Raw genomic sequence first — 20415 nt, forward strand, 5'->3', positions numbered from 1 at the left:
CCGGTGTATCACAATCATTTGACAGCGCCTGCCGCTTAGATGTTTTGTGGTTGCCTTAGGTTGGCAGTACACGAGCATGCGCTCTTATGTTTTATGTTTTAGTCCCTACGCCAAGTGATCAGATAGTGAGAAGATTTACCATTTCACGCTGGTAATACAGAGACAGCGTTTTTTTTCGTTGAATTAAAACTGATATACGCAAAATAGTTCACAACACACACACATACCGCGGCTGATAATGCGCGTCGCATGTTCACGCCTCTAAGAGATATTTCCGCGCACTGTAGTTACCAATGCACCAAAAGGCTTTGCGTAACTTTCCCAAAGTATGATCGAAAACATCTTGAAATCGTTCTACAGCATTCAACAGCAATACTTTCAAGCAGCGCCGCGCCGGATTGCACAAGCCAGAGAGGAGGAAAGGCTCACCGCGTGCCCTTTCCTCCTCACCTGGTGAAAAGGTTTTAGCAACACCATATGGGAGCACACGCGAGCTGGACATGCGGAGATTGTTGAAGCGCCACCCCTGGATTCGACAAACGTTTATTATATGCCGTACAGGGAAGTGATCAGAGAGCACGCACTAACCACATAGGTCAGAATCGTTTTCAATGCTTCTTCGCATGCCAAAGGGTGCTTCTCATTAAATGAATGCCTCGGAAAGGGTGAAAGACTGTACCAGGATCTGGCGAAGGTACTATTACGCTTCAGAGTGCACAGTACAGTTCTGCTAGCTGACATTGAGAAAGCGTTACTTCAACTCTCCCAATCACAGAAAAAGGTTGAGATGCCTTTCAATTCTTCTGGTTTGGAGAAAAAAAAGCACTGCGTTTTTCTGAAGAGGAGACTCAAGTGTGGAGAATGACACAAGTACCATTTGGAGCAACATCCTCATGCGATTCCAAGCTCAGTGGTGGTCCAGCCAGTGTAAGATTTGGAGCAATTTTAGGAGCAGGAGAAACATCGTTCTGGAGCAGTTTAGGAGAAGCCACACCAGCATTTTGGAGTATTTTAGGGAGCAGAAAAATTTATCTTTTTGGAACACTTGGAGTAGTACAGAAGCAATCTGTAGCCATTTGGCGAAGCTTGTTATTACTGTACACCCGTGAGAAAAAGTATACGAACCAGAGGGTCACCAAAAAATTGAATTTGTCATTAACATGCATAAACTGAAATATCCTCATGCGATTCCAAGCTCAGTGGTGGTCCAGCCTAAGATTTGGAGCAATTTTAGGAGCAGGAGAAACATCGTTCTGGAGCAGTTTAGGAGAAGCCACACCAGCATTCTGGAGTATTTTAGGGAGCAGAAAAATTTATCTTTTTGGAACACTTGGAGTAGTACAGAAGCAATCTGTAGCCATTTGGCGAAGCTTGTTATTACTGTACACCCGTGAGAAAAAGTATACGAACCAGAGGGTCACCAAAAAAATTGAATTTGTCATTAACATGCATAAACTGAAATTGACGAGTGTACTGGAAATTTTGCAATGGCAATTTTGAATTGGATTCTTTAATTTCAATTTACATTCACAGGCAGAGGGGAAAATCAGATTTATAGCACAATCCCTAATTTGTCTACTTTTGCTCACGAGTCACAATCAGTATGTGCTGCTCAACAGTGAAGCAAGACAAAGCCAAGAGCGACCATTTAAGCTTGCCTTCCCATGGATGGTATACCATGCACGATATGTGGCAAACAATTTTATTTGGGTAGGCAAGAAACTTAATTTTGTAAACAATGAAATAAAGTTTTGTAGGCTAATGAGAACAAAGATATGCGCCTGGGGGCAAGACAGACAATATCACAAATGTGCTAGCACAATTTACGCCATCAGGCACAAGACAAGAAGTGATGGCAAATGTTCTATGTGCAGGCCACATGACAGATGTGCTTTGATATGCTTTACCGTGCTAGACAAAATATGCCTTAGCTGCACTTCAAACATATCGTGCATGGTATACCGTCCGTCGGAAGGCAAGCTTAAATGGTCGCTCTTGGCTTTGTCTTGCTTCACTGTTGAGCAGCACATACTGATTGTAGAGCTTTCGACAAGCTTTCGCATAAAGCTTGCGGCTAATATATTTGTATGAGTGGCTAACTTGTGATCCGTCCCGAGGTCACGCATACACGTGTTTTTGACAACCATTGAAGCTGGCAACTACTTCAATTGCGCATAGTAGTTTGCAGACTGACAGAAAGTTACCCACTGCATGTGCAAATGCATGAATCTACGTGTGTGAACATGTGTATGCAATATGATCTCCATGCTTTTCAGTGGCTAATCGGTCCTATATTTTCTAACATAGGCGCTGCTTTCATTGCCATTCCCTTTGTTGGCATCGGGTATAAGAATTGCTTCGATTTGAGTTGATGACCCAGACGACCCTTGTACGAAGACAGGCATGCGTCATAATCAGGTTGTGGTTTTGCCACGTAAAAACTCCAGAATTTTTTTGTCCCGAAACCAACTGAGCACCCTGGTAAGGCTGTGTGCAATGCATCGACCTCAGTCGAGTATATCCCCAAATATGCTAAGAATATAGTATAGATAATCGAGTCGCGAACTGCATTATTTGGATGTTTACAAATTGATTCATATAGTTGAGTGCACACAACGTCCGATTTTTCGAACTTCCTAGGAGCCGCGAAAACGTCAAAAAGCAAAAAAACAAAACAAAACAAAAAAAATGCGAATGCATGTCTTTTACTGTCTCCAAGGGCTCAAATCACCTCAGGCACGTCCGAAATAGTTCTGAAGGCCTGCCAGTACACTTAATAGGCGTATTGGTGCTCCCTCTGTAAAAGGAGACGACGGGTGCGCGCGTGTACAATTAAGGAATACATACTGTGGCCCGTGACAATTGCCCCTTCGCAAGCAACGCGTCGTGCTTCCTGAGCTTCGAAGCCTTTGGAGTGGATTACAAAGGCGGAGTCTGCGTCATTGCTAACAGCGGTGAATTGTTTTAATGAAAAACACGGCACCGAACAGCAAAAAGCTTGGTAGCAAACATCGCAGTAGCTAGGCCTAGCGTTGCCGCGGTGGTGGCGACGGCTGCCAGCGAATCTGCATGCGAGAGCGCCTCTTCGAGGCGGTGAGATAAACAAAATGATGATGGGTTGTGGGTTGGATCAATGCCGTTTCGGACCTGCGGTCATGGCAAAAAGACCGTAAAATTGGACGGCGAAGGGCTTTTGCGTCCAAAATTTATGTGGTACCGTGGCGATGCCATGAAGGCGTCCGAATTATCAGGTGTCCGGAAAATCGGTCGTTGAACCCTACTGAACGTATTGCACTGCTTTGAAAAGGCGAAAATACCACACTTTTGCGGAGTTGGCGCACACGGCACTTGAGTGGGCGCAGCCAGAAGCAGGCAAGTCAAATTGTAGCAAAATGGCGCAAATGGCACAGTTGGACCACCACTACAAGCTGGTGTAGAGCATCTTACTGCCTACACTAGCTGCACTTTGTCCTCCTCTGAGAAAAACTACTCGACAACTGAAAAAGAGACTCTGGCATTTGTGTGGGCCATCACGAAATGCCAGCCACACTTGTACCAGACCCCCTTTCCAAGTCATCAGTGTGCGGCACTCTGTGCTGGCTGGTGAATCTCAAGGATCCTTCCAGCTGTCTTGCAAGATGGAACCTTCAATTAAAGGAATTTGATAATGGCTGCACTCCATGATGATATTTTGGGCACATACAATGACGAACCATCTTCTGGACACCATGGTTATGCACGTACCTTGGTGAGTATCATGTCAAGGTGGCCTGAAGTGGCTTCACCATGACATGCCTGCAGGATTTCTTTGCAGAGAGTATTTAGGACGAGTAACAGGTAGCTGTGCCCTGACGAAGAATAGTTCTTTTTACAGAGGATGCTGCTGCGGAAGCAGGACGATGATAGTCCCTTTAAGAACACTTTCGGCTCATTTGTAGTTTGGCCTTCCAAAATATCAATGAGTGAATGGAGCTCTTGATTGTCTTTTCATTGACGAGAGATTGTGGCAGCATCAACAACTCCTAAAAGACCTGAAAATTTATCATCATCTGCACCTGGTGATCCAATTGGTGATCTTGAGAGGCAGTCGGCATCTAAATGTTACTTTCTAGATTTATGGACCACTGTCATGTCATACTCTTGAAGTAGTAGGCTACAGCATGCAACGTCCAGAGGGGTCTTTTGTGTTTGTGTTGCCACTGAATGAGTACGGTGCCAAGGTCCATGTTGCTAACATGTGTGTAGATTGATGTAGGTGCATCCTCATCGAAGTGAGCAAGTACAGACAAAGTTTGTAGGCGCTGCCGTAACTCGTTCAATTCCGCTTCCTGCTTCTCTCCCCATATAAATGCGATGTCTTCTCTTGTTAGGCTGTTGAGCAGAGGCAATGCACGCAAAACCATTGATAAAATTCCGGTAATAGGCGCAGTGGCCCGGGAAGCGTTGGACGGCCTTCTTAACCTTGGGCCTTGCAAAATTGCGTGACTGATCACACGACCCAAAAACTGAAGTTCTTCAACGTCGAAGTGGCATTTCTCTGCTTTCAAAGTGAGTCCAGTGAACCACATCGCTTGAAGAACAGAGAGGGGCCATTTAAGACGTTCCTGGAATGTGGCTGAAAAAACAATTACATTGTCCAAGTATACCAGCCAAGTCTTCCATTTGAGGCTAGGGCCAAGCTCAAACCGAAGAGGAGAACCTTCATTGTATAGCCCATCTGGCGTCACAAAAGCAGTAGTCTCTCGATTATGCTCATTGACTTCGATTTGCCGGTACCCACTGTTTAGATCAATTGATGAGAAGAAACATGCATGCTGTAGCCTGCCGAGAGAATCATCTATGCATGGCAGCGGATAAACGTCTTTGTAACACGGTTTAGCTTGCAATAAGCAATACAAAACTGTAAGCTACCATCCTTATTTATGAGGCATCACCGGTGCTGCCCAAGGGCTTTTTGACGGCTGGATTATATCATCCTCTAGCATTTTCTGGACCTGCTGTTGTATAGCCACATGGTACGGATTTTGTCGAATGGGTGTTGCAATCACCTCAGTGATTATGCGGTGCTTAGTCAGCGGCGTTTGGCCAACTCGAGACGTGGAGGAGAAAAAATCCTTGAATTGGTCAAGCAGTTTGAGAAGCTTCTGACCATGTTTCGGCGTTAAACTTGGACCAACATCAATGATGGGTAGATGTCGTGCCATATCAGCCATTGCTTCCTCTTGAGTAGCAAAACAGTGCTGAGCATGGACAATTGTGTCAAAGTACGCTACCACGCTGCCTTTGCTGATATGCCAACATTCGTGAAATTTGTCAGCAGCACATCAGCACACCTTTCTGTTAAGCTGACAATGCCAATAAGCGATGGCAATACCTTGACGCAGCAGAAGTGCCATTATTTGTTCGGCTCCTTCGTCTTCGTTGTACTGTGCTTCGCAAGAAATCGGAACAAGACTGCATGATAGGGGCCGTTAAAGAAAGCATCATTGGTGACACGTAAAGATCTGCATTGTGGTCCTGCACTATGGGTCGTCACGTCCTTACTAGTGGAAAAAAGTGACCGTACCGTCATGTATGTTAACCACAGCACGTGCCTAGTATGAGATGTTTGCAACACTATGGTAAAATGGTGAAGGTAGTGACAAAAGCTATATTCCTTATCTCGGGTTTTGCCATACATTTGCCTGTAAGCGTCATTAGCTGACCTCTGGCATTTGAAATGGAAGGGCCCGTACATTGCGTTTTAATTTCTTAAATTTGTCTGCCAAGGACTCACTCATTGCAGAAAAGTGAGCGCCAGTGTCAACTAAAGCCATTACTTCGTGTCCATCAACGATTACAGGGAGGCCGGCACTAGCAATTATGGCAGCGTTCTGCTCTGATAGGTCGTCGATATGCTGCATTCTTGGCAATACTGGGGGCTTTTCAGCAATTCGATTGCATGCAACCTTCCCCCCGAAGGTCACTGCTTTCAGTTTTCCTGCTGTGAGCTGGGAGATCTCAATTTCAATATGTCAGCAAAACTGCGGCTGTTCAGTGATGAAAAACTAGTTGGAGAACGCGACCGTGACTGGATATTAGAGGAGCTCACTTGTAGTCCCGTAAAGCTGTCGTCAAAGGAGCCATGGCTTTCATCAAGCTGATGGCGCATAGCAGCAGGTTAATTTCCCTGGTAGCCAGCCTGACGATCAGGGCAGAAGTGGAAGATGTGCCGTGGTTCTCCACAATTGTAGCACAATGGTCGGCTATTGGTGGTGCACCCTATATTGGTCCTGCGAACCTACGAGGTTGCCGAAAAGGCTCTCGCTACGCCCAAGCTATGACAGGTGAGTGCTGGTGGTACGGTTGCGTCGGTATAGCAGACAGTGGACGACGGACGTCAGCACAGCTGTATGAGCGTTGCTCGAAGCATGGTTTAAGTTCCAGTTTGGGAGATCCAAAGCGTTGTCAGAGTTCCTGGTGCACAACTTTAGCCACGGAGGTGAATGTGAAATCTTTAGGCGTCATGGTTTGCTTTCCATCTGCAATCTCCTCGCACACAATCTCCCTTGTCGACTGGCACAGAAAATTTACGTCAGTGGCTGTACTGTGGCTCTTGCACATGCTTCGTCAGTGTGCCGGTCATATTGCTGGTGACGCTGCTGCAGCGCCCATTCGGTTGCTGTGGCCTCCCTAACAAATTTGTCCACTGTTGTTGTTGGGCTGCATGCAAGGCCAGCAAGGAGCAAGGAGCTTGAGGCCACACACGAGATGACTCAGCTTCTTTGGCTCGGTCTCGTTGGGATCTGCGCTGCAAAGCAAATGTGGCAAACATCGCGACACTCTCATTTGGCATTTCGATGCGACTCAAGGAGGCGTTGAGCGTTATCCTGTCGATTTGTACTTCCAAAGACGTCATGTAACCAACAGCAAAACTCGTCCCAGTTTGTCATGTTTCCCTCATGGTTCATGAACCATGTTCTTGAGCTCCCTTTGAGGGTGAAGTACATGTTCGAGAGCTTCTGGTCGGGACACCAGTGATTGGAGTTGGCAATGCATTCATACTGGTTCAGCCAATCTTCAACATCTTCATGCGCGCCACAGTGAAAGCTCATGGGGATTCCAAGGTTTGGAACTGTCACCTGCGTCGGGCTTGCCAATGCATCCTTCACCAGAGGTGGTCGTTGACAGTGCTCGCTCTTGACGGATACCGAATTTTGGCTTCAGACCTTGCAGGTGGCATCTTGCGCAGTGTACAGGCCTCTCAAAGTGGGGATGTTTCACTGGGCTGGATGTAGGGCTGCTCAAAGGAGTCCTGATGTTCACGCAATGAATGCAGTACCCAGCACCTCCATCAGTGACGCGGTTCACTGGGAATGGGAACTTTAATTGTGACAGGTTATTTGTCACAGGTTGTCCTATCAGTCTCTACTAGGCACACCCGAGAATAGGGAATGCAGTGTTCTTATATTGAGCCTGCGCGTACTCTCGAGCAGATTGTCTCTGTCGTCACCTCCATGGCTCAATGTAGACAGGGGCGTGGCAATACACTTAAACCTTGATATAACAAACTTCAATATAACGAGATTCTCCATATAACAAAGTGCTTAACTTTTCATAACTTCTTGGCTGTAGAACACCATGTATTTAGAACCGCAATATAACAAAGTGTGTTTGTGTGCGATTTCAATATAACGAAATTTTGCTTCCGCAGCAAAGGCATGCCAAGACAATACTAAATGGAAACTTCTGTGAACGCAGATGATCAAATGATTGAACTACAAGTGGCTGCTTGCAAACGCACCTCTCAAATCACGTGCGGTGCAACAAGAGCAACCGCCGAAATGGAGCCACATCATGTTCCGTATAAAGTCCAAGTGCGAGAAGATCTTATTGTGCCCTGCGTACTGTGTGCTTTAGGTGCGAGTGAAAACATGCTAGGGTGAGATAAGGAAGATGGTGGCTTCACGAGTGATGCTTTCCCATGCAAGCAAAGGGAAGGAGAAAGAGGGGAACGAGCTCGTAGTAATGCGCTCAAGCTCGCGCGGGGGGGAGGGGGGGGGCTAAGTTGGCACACGTCTCGATATCTGGCACACATCTCGGCCGTGGCTATGCATAGCTGTAAGCGTGACTGAGTGCATACACAGCTGCGCACCCTGCTTTAGAGGTAATCTGCCACGTGTGCAAAAAGTGGGCATGCCAAGACAGCGTGGCACCATGTAAGCTGCCTTACCGTGCATTTAATATTGCAGGTTGCGTAATCTCGAAATTTCGGTGATCCACTAGGAGCGAGAGACAGACCAAGCATTCGCTCCCCGCAGCTGGCGCTTTTCATGATAGCTTCGTCCCAGTGCGGGCAACGCTATCAGCCCCGGGGGAAAGAGGGCACCCGAAAGCATGGCTGGCTTCCCTTAATTCATACCACCTATGTGAAGATACCGCCGATGTGGCATTGAACCATATCATTTGTCGCCGACTCCCAAATTCATCAAAATGAATTGTTTTCTCATTTATTTGCTTTTTTTGACTGCCTAATAATTTGAAAAACTCTGCGGCCCCTTTCCATGCAAGAAAAATTGATCAGCAATCATACTTATTTGCATAAAAGGTTGAATTTAAATACAACAAAATTTCGATATAGCGAAGCAAATTGCCGATTTTACTTACTTCATTATATTGAGGTCTCACTGCATTTAGTTCGAAGCCCCTCATGCTCGATGCTCCCTAAGCAAGCTTTTCACTTCATTTTCAGTGCAAAATGAGCATTGAGCACGCTGCAAACAATCTGCCCTGGCTAACACAGTAACCAATGTGACAAAGTGAGCACTTTGTCACATTGCAGACCTTGTCCCGTCGGGCCGATGTGGGGATTGCACACACCAGGCATGTACCCAAGGGGGGGCCCAGGGGGGCCTGCCCCCCCCCCTGCCACCCACACCACCATTTCTCACACATATTCTTAAAGCGCCGCCAAATCAATGTTGAGGCTTGACAACTATTCGGCGGTCAACATTTTGCTGCCTTTCTCACTCCTTTTGGATGGCGGCAGTTATCGGCGTCTCCTGGGATGTGATAGCCAGTTTCCTCATCAATTCGGTGCCCGCGCGATTAACACGAGATGCATTTAGTTGTCACCGTCTATTCAAAGGTCATGCCCGTCGTTGTTGCTTTGTAAATTCAACCTTCTGCATTTAGACTGATCCAGGGACCAGGAAACGGATTCAGTTCGTGGTCAGCTGGTCTGTATGCAAGTGGAATGAGTTGCGGCCAGAGAAAATGCCAATTGCCTTTAACTTTTCTTTTTGTTTCATTACTTCCTCAAGTGACAGCACGCGCGATGCTGACAGATCCTCGGAACCATATACCCGTGATATGGGTTCGATAAGGTGGAAAATAAAATGATGCGAGACAGCATCCATCATCAATCCCTGCAATAACCCTTAAACTCATAGGCAATATGACTGTCACCCGTTAACTCGTCTGGTTTTTCCCTAATTCTACAGCTTTTTTCGTGCAAAATTGCCAACTGGAAACAATAGTCGCAAGGATTTGAGAAATTAAGCGATCTACTAAGGAAGAGAGCCAAGGCAGCAGCCAAACAGGAAGGAAAAGCGAAAATTAACAAATGTAACCGTTGTTTATGAAAATATTTACGGATCAACATCTTTTTGTTTAAAAAGGAAGTAGAGAAAACGCCGCCGGAAGTGGAGGACAATTCCGTGTGTTCTGAATGACGCTTCTACAGTTACCAGTTACAGCTTCTACAGTTATCATTCGAGCCGCTTAACGTTGCCACTTCTCTGCCGTGCTTGTGTAGATGTTTTTCTAACCTTCAGCGGTGGGCGCAGTACGTGTAGAATGGTAGATTCCTGCGCCATACGCAGTTGTACGTGACTGGCAGGCACGCATTGTTACGTAACTTCCCAAATAACAATACGAGTCGGTTGTGGCACTTGTTAGAGCAGTAAACGAGGGATCCAAAACAACTGTGATTGTTCCGCCAATATATATTTCAGTATATTTCTTTCAGAGCTAATTAAAAAAACTCTACTATAGTCGGATACAATTTAAGAGGAAGCTGTAGTTTGGGCCCCACTTCGACGTGGCCTATTCAAATACATGTAAAACGCAAAAACGTTTTTCTGAGATAACCCCTGGACCAATTTTAATGAAGTTTGTTGCATTTGAGAGAAACAGTTAAATTATACTGACTGTTGGAAGCGGAATTTCGATTTAGGGCCTGAATTTCGTTAAGAAGATTTTCAAATATTCGACAGTTTGAAAAAAAAATAGAAGCACGACGTTTACAAATCCATAGCTCTGCATCAAGAACATATATCGCACTTCTGTAAAAGGCAACCATTAGACCATTAAAGCGGACAAACTTATATGTCATTTTACATTTTATGTGAAGTTTTTAAATTATTTACAAGGGTTCGGCAAAAGCTGTATTTCCATATTACTAAATTTTTTTTTAGACTCATGTGTAACATATCAATTTTGTATGCTTTAGGTGTACTTTAGGTGCAATTCACAGAATTGTGATATCATTTCTCGTTGCCGAAAGACAGAGTTGTAAACTTGATAGTCTCGTTTTCTTAAAATTTTCAATTTTTGCCAATTTTTAATAAAACATTGATAATCTAAACTTCGAAGCCAAGTAGACTGTAAAGTTAACAGCATGATCGTGGGTCATGTTTGATTTACAATGCTTTAATGGCCATTCCGTAGTGCCTCATATGGGCGGGATGGGGAAAAGAGCAAAGCAGGGCCGAGAAACCTTTCATTTTAATTGGGGAAGTGGTGAAAAGGAGCAGCCGGCCATCAGTGGGAAGAGAGAGTTCTGTATTGTGTAACAATGTACATACCAGTTTTGGTTTCACTTCTGTTTGTGCCAGCACTTTCGTCTGACTGACCACCTTGTGTAACTCCTATGTCACCGCGACCTCACTGTTTTAGATACCAAATTAATCTTCAAGTTATGCAATGCAGGGATCCATGAACTTATATTGAAGTGGACTGAGGCACACTTGGCAAATTGCATGCAGGTAGTAAAATTAGATGGTTATACATCTAGTCCACTAGCCATACTTTCAGGAGTGCCTCAGGGCTCAGTATTGGGGCCACTGTTACTTCTACTCTCTATCAATGACATCAGCAGCCTGACAGACAAAAATGTTCAGTTTAAGCTTCTTGCTGCAACTGTTTAATGTATACAACAATTACTAACCAATATGGCCAGTTGCAAAAATCAACAAATGTTTGCAGAATTTAGATGACTGGTGTGGAAATGAAATATGGAAATAAATTACTCAAAATCTAGATATAGACATATCTGTAAAAGGAAAACTGTCTATACTCTTATAGTATTGGCACATACCTGTTAGTGAAAGCGTGTCATTTTAACTAGTTAGGATTCACAATAATGTAAAAATTGGCATGGAACCAGTAAATAGATAATGTTCGTGTGGCTGCCTATCAAAAGTTATACTTTTTGAGAAGAAAGCAAAAGCATGAATCTAGTCATATAAAAACCATTGCTATAAAGCTCTCATTAAACTGGTACTTGAATATTCATTGGTTATTTGGAGTCCCCATGAAGTGACACTTAAAAAGTAAGTTGGAAAAACTTCAAAGATTGGCGGCACGTTTTATTTATTCGAGCCACCTGAGGACGGACTCAGTGACGCTGATGTTATGGTCTTGTAACTTAGATCTTCTTTAGTTACTAAAGAAGTACAGAATAAAGGTGCTCTTTCATATAGTACACATCAAATCAAAATTGATCTACTTGCACCTGTCATCTACATGCTCCTGTCAAAAGAAATCCATGAACCAATCACGATTACATTATCCAACCGTACGGAGCTCATAGTGATAAATTTCGGTACTCACTTTTCCCAGATGTGATTGAAATGTGGAATAATCTTCCAAGCGCTACTGTACTGAAAGATGTCAGTAAATTTAAACATCTTTTGCATGCGTATATACATGAATCACCAATCTCATTTTGGTGTGCCAATCTATGTATGTGATCGGATATACATTGCACATAATTTTATGTGCGTGACTATTTTCTCTTCACTGTTACGACTCTCAATTTAAGGTCGACAGTATTAATAAAATAAATAAATAGATACAATAAAGGATCACGCGGCTGGCCAAGAGTCTTGCTACAAACTTCGGAAGCATCCAGTTCGTTCCTTTTGCCCAGTGCTCCACACCTTGGGCTTTTATTTGCTCGGGCAGCCCGACGGTTGCCCCTCACCTGGCCACGCCGAAGTTCTTGTCGTCATTTCAATATCACAGTGAAAACAGTGTTTTTAACAGCCCATGTAATGCATTGTCCTGTCGACCCTCAATCGAAACCCAAGCCCTTGTCCTTTAATGTCCTCCATCCATTGTTTGTACGTGCTGTATAAGATTTTGTCACGAAAAGACAGTTGAAGATCTACCCGGCGTCGGTGAGACAGACAGTTGTACAAGATGGCGTACACAAAACTCAAGCCGGCGCCCTCAGCCTCTGCTTCTTTTTCTTCAGCGCCCACCTCTTGCCGAGCGCGCGTTCCAGTCACTTCTTTCTCAGCGCTGGCACGTGACACCTAGCGGCATTATCCCCCCGCCAAAAGAAAAGCATCGACTACGATGCTTACTAAAAGAAAGTGGAAGTGTGGAAATCGTATGAGATCGGGTTGGCGCCGCCTTAACGCATGAAATACGGTTTGAGGCGAATAACATGCACTATCTCAGAGTGGTGCTGTCGACGCCGAGGCGATGCGGCATCGTCGGGAATGACCTCATAGTTCACTAACGCGGCGTATCACTTTGTAGGGTCCAAAGTATCTACTAAGCAGCTTCTCAGACAACCTCTGGCGACGGATTGGAGTTCACACCCAGACTTGGTCACCTGTCTGGTGCTCGACTTGCCGATGTCGAAGGTTGTAGTGTCATGCGTCTGTACTCTGCTGCGTCGTGATGTGTACGCGCGCGAGTTGATGAGCTTCCTCTGCGTGTTGAGTAAGTTGCTTGGTGTTGGAAGTAAGTGATGCGTCGGTGTCGTTCGGGAGCATTGTGTCTAGCGTGGTCTGGACCTCACGCCCGTTGACAAGACGGAACGGTGTGAATCGTGTTGTTTCCTGAATGGCGGTGTTGTACGCGAATGTAACGTACGATAGGACTTGATCCCATGTTTTATGCTGGACGTCTACATACATAGACAGCATGTCAGCAATGGTTCTGTTTAGCCGTTCCGTCAGTCCGTTGGTCTGCGGATGATAGGCAGTGGCCTTGCAGTGCTACGTGCAGCTCAGCTCGAATATGTCCTCTATCAGTTGCGCGGTAAAGGCAGTTCCTCTGTCGGTGATGACGTGATGGGGCACCATGTCTTAGGACTATCTGATCGATAAAGAACTGGGCAACTTCGTAGGCCGTGGCACGTTGTACAGCTTTCGTCTCGGCGTAGCGTGAAGTCTGTGGCGACTATAATCCACTTGTTTCCACTGGCTGACAAGGGAAAGGGTCCCAGAAGATCTATGCCGATTTGATCAAACAGCGCGCTAGGTGGTGTGATGGGTTGGAGTAACCCCCCGGGATTCACAGACGGTGATTTCCTGCGTTGACACTCACGGCAGCTTTGCACGTAACGCTTCACCGTGGTAGAAAGTCTGGGCCAGTAGTACGTCTGGCGCACTGTTGCAAGAGTATGTGAAAATCCCAAGTGTCCAGACGTGGGCTCATCATGGCAGGCTAGGAGAATGTCATCACGGAGGGTGGCAGGTACGACCAATAGATCGCTGGCACTCGAGTTTTTCTTGTAGAGGACACCCTTTCGGAGGCAGAATGTCGAGAGACTGCGAGAAAAGTGTCGTGGGATTGTAATATTCTTGCCTTCTAGGTGATCGATGAGAGGGCGTATTTCGGCGTCCTCGCGGTGCCGTGTGGTCAGGTCAGATGCGGTGAGGGCCCCAAGGAATGCGCCGTCTTCGTCCATGTCCTTATCGCAAGTTTTGACGGGAGCGCGCGACAACGTGTCCGCATCTTCGTGTTTGCGGCCCGATTTGTAGACGATGGTAACATTGAACTCCTGCAGACGGAGACTCCATCGAGCAAGTCGCCCGGACGGGTCTCGTAAGTTGGCTAACCAACACAAGGAATGGTGGTCTGTCACCACCTTGAAAGGGCGACCGTAGAGATAAGGCCGAAATTTCATGATGGCCCACACAACCGCTAGACACTCTTTCTCGGAAGTGGAGTAGTTGATTTCGGCGCGTGAAAGGGTGCGATTGGCGTAAGCGATCACTCGCTTGACGCCTTCCTGGTGTTGAACGAGAACAGCGCCAAGACCGATGTTGCTTGTGTCGGTATGCACCTCAGTGTCAGCGTCCTCGTCAAGGTGAGCAAGAACGGGTGATTTCTGCAGGCACTGCCGTAACTCGGTGAAAGCTGCATCCTGCTCATCCGTCCAAACGAAGGGTGTGTCTTCTCGCGTGAGGTGTATGAGTGGTTCGGCGATCCGGGAGAAATTAGCAATGAAGCGATGATAGTAGGCACACAGACCAAGAAAACGGCGTACTGCTTTCTTGTCACGAGGAGTCGGAAAAGCAGCAACAGCAGATGTTTTGTCTGGGTCAGGCTGGACACCGTCAGCGTTCACGACATACCCGAGAAACTTCAATTCTTCGTAACCGAAGTGACACTTTTCTGGCTTTAGTGCGAGATTAGTGGAGCGGAGCGCCTCAAGCACCGCCTCTAAACGCTTCAGATGTTCTTTGAAGGTCGCAGATAACACGACAACATCTAAGTAAACTAAACAACTGTGCCACTTCAGACCCGTCAGAACAGTGTCCGTCATTCTCTGGAATCTGGCTGGTGCAGAACACAGGCCAAATGGAAGTACTTTAAATTCGTACAATCCATCCGGGGTAACAAAGGCCGTTTTTTGGCAATCTCGTTAGTCAACTTCGATTTGCCAATATCCACTCTTCAAATCTATGGATGAAAAATACCTGGTTCGCCGCAGCTGATCTAACGAATCATCGATCTGTGGAAGCGGATAAACATCTTTCTTTGTGACGTTATTCAACTTTCTATAGTCAACACAGAACCGAAGCGTTCCGTCTTTCTTTTTGACAAGGACCACCGGCAACGACCAAGGGCTTTGGGATGTTTGTATGACGTCATCGTCAAGCATTTCTTTCACTTGTGCATTAATCATGTTGCACTCTTTTGCCGATATGCGATAAGGCAGTTGTCGTATGGGACGAGACTCGCCATACGTGATTATTCGGTGTCTCGTGATGGGCATCTGGTGTATCTTAAAAGTAGATGCGAAGCACTCCTTGAACCGAAGTAGCAACTCGCGCAGCGCTTTTTGCTTTTCCTCCGAAAGGTCTGAATTGATGTCGATATTGCTGAGTGTCTGAGCTGGGTTGTCCTTTGTCACAGACGCAAAGCATTCAGCAATGCTGCTATGGGCTCAGCAAAAGCGATAGTAGTACGACGAAACAGGTGCCGATGTTCCTGGCTGAAGTTTGTCACGAGGAGTGCAGAATGTCCATCTCGAAGCATAATGAGACTGCGGGCTGCACATACACCATGAGTCAGCATAAGGGAGGAATTACCCTCTGCAACGGCTTCGCCGTCACGCAGATCGTCGCATACGACCGCTACCAGGACACTTGCGTGTGGTGGTAAAGTTACACTGTCAGTGTAAACCCGAAGCATGTTACGTCGGCAATTGTTGCAACTGTTCGCTGCTCGATCTGTCGAAAAAGTTACTGTGTGCTCCCGGAGGTCTATAACGGTACCATACTCTCGCAGAAAGTCGACGCCCAAGATGAGGTCCCGAGAACAATCGCGGAGTATAAGGCAGCTGGCTGGAAACACACACCTACAAATTTCTACTCTGACTGTGCACATGCCCAATGGTGTTACGACATGCCCGCCAGCAGTACGAATTTGCGTTCCAGACCAAGGCGTGATACCTTGATTGAGTAGTCGGCACGCGTGTCCAATAACGCACTAACGTGGCGGCCGTTGAGCACAACCGGTATGTCTAGCGAGAGTGTGTCGCTGAGTTCGGCTGCTGTCGTTGTTGAATTGTGCTGAATAGATCGTGCTTGCGTCGATGGGAGGTCTTCGGAAGGGCGATTATCAGCGGCCTCGCCCCCAGAGGTCGCTGTTCTTAGTTTTCCCGGCAAGGGCTTGGCGATCGTCCCTGCGCTGCCATTGGAGGGCTTCTAGGAGCTGGGGAAGATCGCCTGGGGGACGGCAAGCGCGACTGCCGCCATGGGAACAGTGGCATACCCTGCTGGCTCAGGTACTGTTCAATCGTCGTAGGCCTTTCGCCATATCTGGGCCTTGGTGAATCCGCGGCAAAACCTTGCAGTCCGAGGCGGCGGTATGGGCACTCGCGGTATACGTGACCGGCTTCTCCAGAGTGATAGCACAGAGGCCTTCTGTCCAGGGTACGCCAAACGTCAGATTTCCTTTCGAGCGGGTGCCGATCCTCCATACGTTGGATCGGTTTCACTGATGGGAGCGGCGGTACGTATGACGCGGTGTAAGACGTGGCGGGGATCAAATGGGTCAGAGCGCAGACAGGGATTCGCCCCAAAACATCCGCATACGACGGTCGCTGCAACTGTGCTGTCACAGGCGGCGCATTGCTGCTTGGGACGGGACCTTGGATCACTTACTGCCCTTCACTTCTCATGAGGGCAGAAATGGAACCCAGCATGCGCTGAGGCAGGCAGCTGAACCGTTGAAGCTCATCACGAACGACAGGGCGGATAAGGTCTCAGAGAACGTCCAGGTTTCCAAAGGCAACCGCGTCCATCAGTTGTGGGGAGCACACGCGCCCATCTTCCCCCGCGCCGTCGCGTCGAGAGCCGGCATAGACGGGGGAGAGGCGCACTATGCCCTCTCCCGATTCTCCCTCGCTCTCGCGACGCGCACGCGCCCTTCCTCCGCGACTCGCGGGCAGGCAGCTGACAGGCGAGGAGGACATTCCCCTCGCCCAGCTAGAAAGGTACAAAACAGCGCGACCGGGGGAGACCCTCTCTCTCTGAGGCCGGACCCATAACCTGCCGGACTGGAGTACCTGCTGCTACCCGTGAGTGACCACGTTGCCTGACTATCCCGGGCAACGAGGCCAGACTATTTATTACTATTACGGAGAGGACGTCCCTCTGCGAGTGTTCGCTATTGCTAATAGCAATAAACGTTGTTACCGTTGACACCGCTGGTTGCCTTATTCGTCCGAACCCGGCGTAGCCGCGATTCCCGCGCTACGGGTTGGGAGTACCACGAAGCTACTGCGTGGGGCTAGATCCGGAGCTCGCCTTCAGCCCTAGCCGCACGCAGAGTGGAACCCCCACACAGTGAAGCAGCATTCACGTGCCTGTCATACGTAGCTGAGCGCTGGTCCGAAGGTGAAGTAACGTGCATTTGCCTTACATAGAAAACTGAGCGATGGTGTAGCATCTTTTCCATTGTGGTGGCTTTGGTTAAGAATTCACCCACAGTCTTCGGCGGGCTTCGAACCAGGTCAGCAAATAGCTGTTCTTTAACTCCCCGCATAAGAAGGCGCAGCTCCTTTTCCTCTGGCATGGTAGGGTCCACCTGACGGAAGAGGCGCATCATATTCTTTATGTACGACGTCACGCTCTCATTCGGCAGATGAATGTGGGATTGGAGCGTCCGTTTGGCTCGTTCGCGACAATCAGCATTGGTGTATGTCTCCAGCAAGGCACGGCAGAACTCAAGCCACGATTTGAGGAGCCCTTCTCGGTTTTTGTACCAAGTGCGAGCACCGTCCTCCAAGCTGAAGTGGACATTTCTCAACTTCGCTGCGTCGCTCCATTTGTTTATCTCAGCAACGTGCTCAAACTGGGTTAACCAGTCTTCTACATCCTCAAAGACATCCTCGTGGAACACTTTCGGCACTCTGAGTTGCCGTTGTGGCTGTACCTTGCATAATGGTCGATAGAGACGTCGATGTTCCTTCCATACTGGTCCGTGGGGGCGTCGATGTTGTTGCGGAGAGGTGATCAAGCTCCAGAGGTAATCCTCGGATTCTCCTGCTGGCCTGGTGAACAGGGGTGTCCACTAGTACAGGGCTGGTACTCCTGCTACCAGGAGGGGTTTGTGGCATCGGATGAACTGTACCCCACACCTCAGCCAGTTTTGTCACGAAAAGACAGTTGAAGATCTACCCGGCGTCGGCGAGACAGACAGTTGTACAAGATGGCGTACACAAAACTCAAGCCGGCGCCCTTAGCCTCTGCTTCTTCTTCAGCACCCACCTCTTGCCGAGCGCGCGTCACTTCTTGCTCAGCGCTGGCATGTTACACCTAGCGGCAATATGCAATCATGCCAAACCAACCAGCAAGTGTTGGTGGACATTTGTGAAAAGCTGCATTTGTGCTGCATAAACAGACAACACAAGTGCATCCATTCCTGAGTGGTTTTACAATACACTAAGCATCCACTGTACCAAAATAGTTGGATTAAGTAAATATGAGCTTACAAGGATTCATGGTAGATTTCACTGAAAAAATTATGAAACCTTAAGTTTAAAACACTAAACAAATGCTTTAATTTGAAGCGTAAATACTAGGGGGTGCGAATATCCAAAAATGTTGAATAATAATAATATAATGTCGAACATTATATTTTTAGTATTCATGTTCAATTCGAAAATAGGTATTCGAAAATTTTCGAATATTCGATTGGATACGAATAGTCTAAACAAATCGAATATATTGCTGGCTGTGCATGAACAAACATGGTTCTTAGCATTTATTTCTGTCTAATCTAAGAAAGTGTGTTTGATATTGTGTTGAATTTTGCGATAATTTCACGCTGCTGGCAAAATTTCACCTGTAGAACCCGCTTAGCCACTGGATGTCTAAGCTTCGCAGGAAAGCCAGCCTCTGTGTAGCAAGAGGCACCGGTTTGCAAACAGCAAAGGTGCACTCCTTTACAGATTCCACCCTCAATCCTGCTTAAAAGCAACTGTGACAAGTGACAGCTTGTACAGGGTCAAATGGCTTTGAGTTTACAAGAAATTGATGCAGTACAATAAGCCACAGGTTGGTGAGAACGGACAACTAGCGGAAATTACTCAACTTTTCAAAGCTAACATAAGCTAAATACACAATCTTTTTGTATAATGGCTTTCTATTAATTTTTTTACCAATGACAATATTAACTGCTGTGTTCCAAAATGTTAAAATAAATAAACTTGCTAATAAATGCATGCACAATATTCGATCCGATTTTGATGCTAAGTATTTGTATTTAATTCAAGTTAGAAAATTTTGATATTTGCACACCCCCACTAAATATAGTTCTTGAAAATTCCTAAAATCTTCCCTTACTTATGAGCCAGGTGTGCCCTTCATTGGCACTTCTGCCCCAAGTTCATAAGCTCTGGACAACCTTGGCACATCAATTTTTCTCTGAATGTAATACGGGACCAAGCCTGAAAGGAAATGCAAGATCATCTCAGTGCACCGACTAGCCACGTTCAGCTATTCCCATTTTAAAAAGCAAATGCAAAAGGAGCTAATCCTACATAGTGCACTGTCAAAGTGCCCCTACCTGTCGCCACGCAGGTCATCATAGAGCTGAGAAGAAATGAGTGTGGGTTGACAGAAGGGCTGCACGGTTTCCGTGTCATGGGCCAAAGGCAGGAGTTCATCCTGCAGGTCAATCAACAATGCATGTGCGTTATTACAGAGAAACATGAATTGAACTTTGGCTCATGCTACCAGTCTGGCTCCGCACTGGCACTACAAAGGTTTTCCACCACAAAGAGGCCCAACAAAGCGAGTAACAAATTTTTACAAATGTTCCAGCTGGCTAAATACAGTCTATGAACAAAATCAAGATTTTTTGACAACAATCAGGCTTTGAAAATTGGTACACACATAAGCAAGAACACCTTTCACATTATTCATCAGAACCATACAACTGGCTGCATCTACTTCAACATTGCCAGAAATCATTTCTGCGACTTTCAAAGGCCTAATTTCATATTTGCAAGGGAACAAAATAGTATGCTGTGCACTAGAAAAGGTCATGCTGGTCACAAGCTCCAACAGTAATTAGTCCTGTTGTAAAAATAGTGCATCGAGTACTTTGGGCGCAGCATTAACTCTAATGTTACTGCAATGCTTGCAGCAGTAGTGAAAGTCAAATGCACTCATAAAATGTGATCGGGACCAATCAAGTCACACTTGTGCTTCTTCGAAACAGTGGCTAAGGCAGGGAAACGATAATGTGGGAAATCATCTGTGTTCCTATCAGGGTTGTCCCCAAGAAGCGGCTTGGCAGTTGGAATGGTTAGTTTGCATCCCTACCAATCTGTGAACTTCAAATTTCACAAAAATCTTATGAACATGATTCAGAGGGGGGAGGTGGAGAATAGCA

General features: G+C 46.6%; 1 protein-coding gene across 14 annotated transcripts in view; it reads right to left on the bottom strand.

Moving 5' to 3' along the window:
• The window catches only part of LOC126527418 (uncharacterized), a 476501-nt gene that overhangs the window by 217553 nt on the left and 238533 nt on the right, over positions 1 to 20415 (bottom strand). For all 14 annotated transcript variants that reach the window (XM_055068432.2, XM_055068435.2, XM_055068434.2 and 11 more), the window contains one exon: positions 19585 to 19685. In XM_055068432.2, coding sequence (XP_054924407.1) covers positions 19585 to 19685 — 101 coding nt within the window. The remainder of the gene's footprint in view (positions 1 to 19584; positions 19686 to 20415) is intronic.

This window comes from Dermacentor andersoni, chromosome 9 (assembly GCF_023375885.2).
Source record: "Dermacentor andersoni chromosome 9, qqDerAnde1_hic_scaffold, whole genome shotgun sequence".
Taxonomy (NCBI): Eukaryota; Metazoa; Arthropoda; class Arachnida; order Ixodida; family Ixodidae; genus Dermacentor; species Dermacentor andersoni.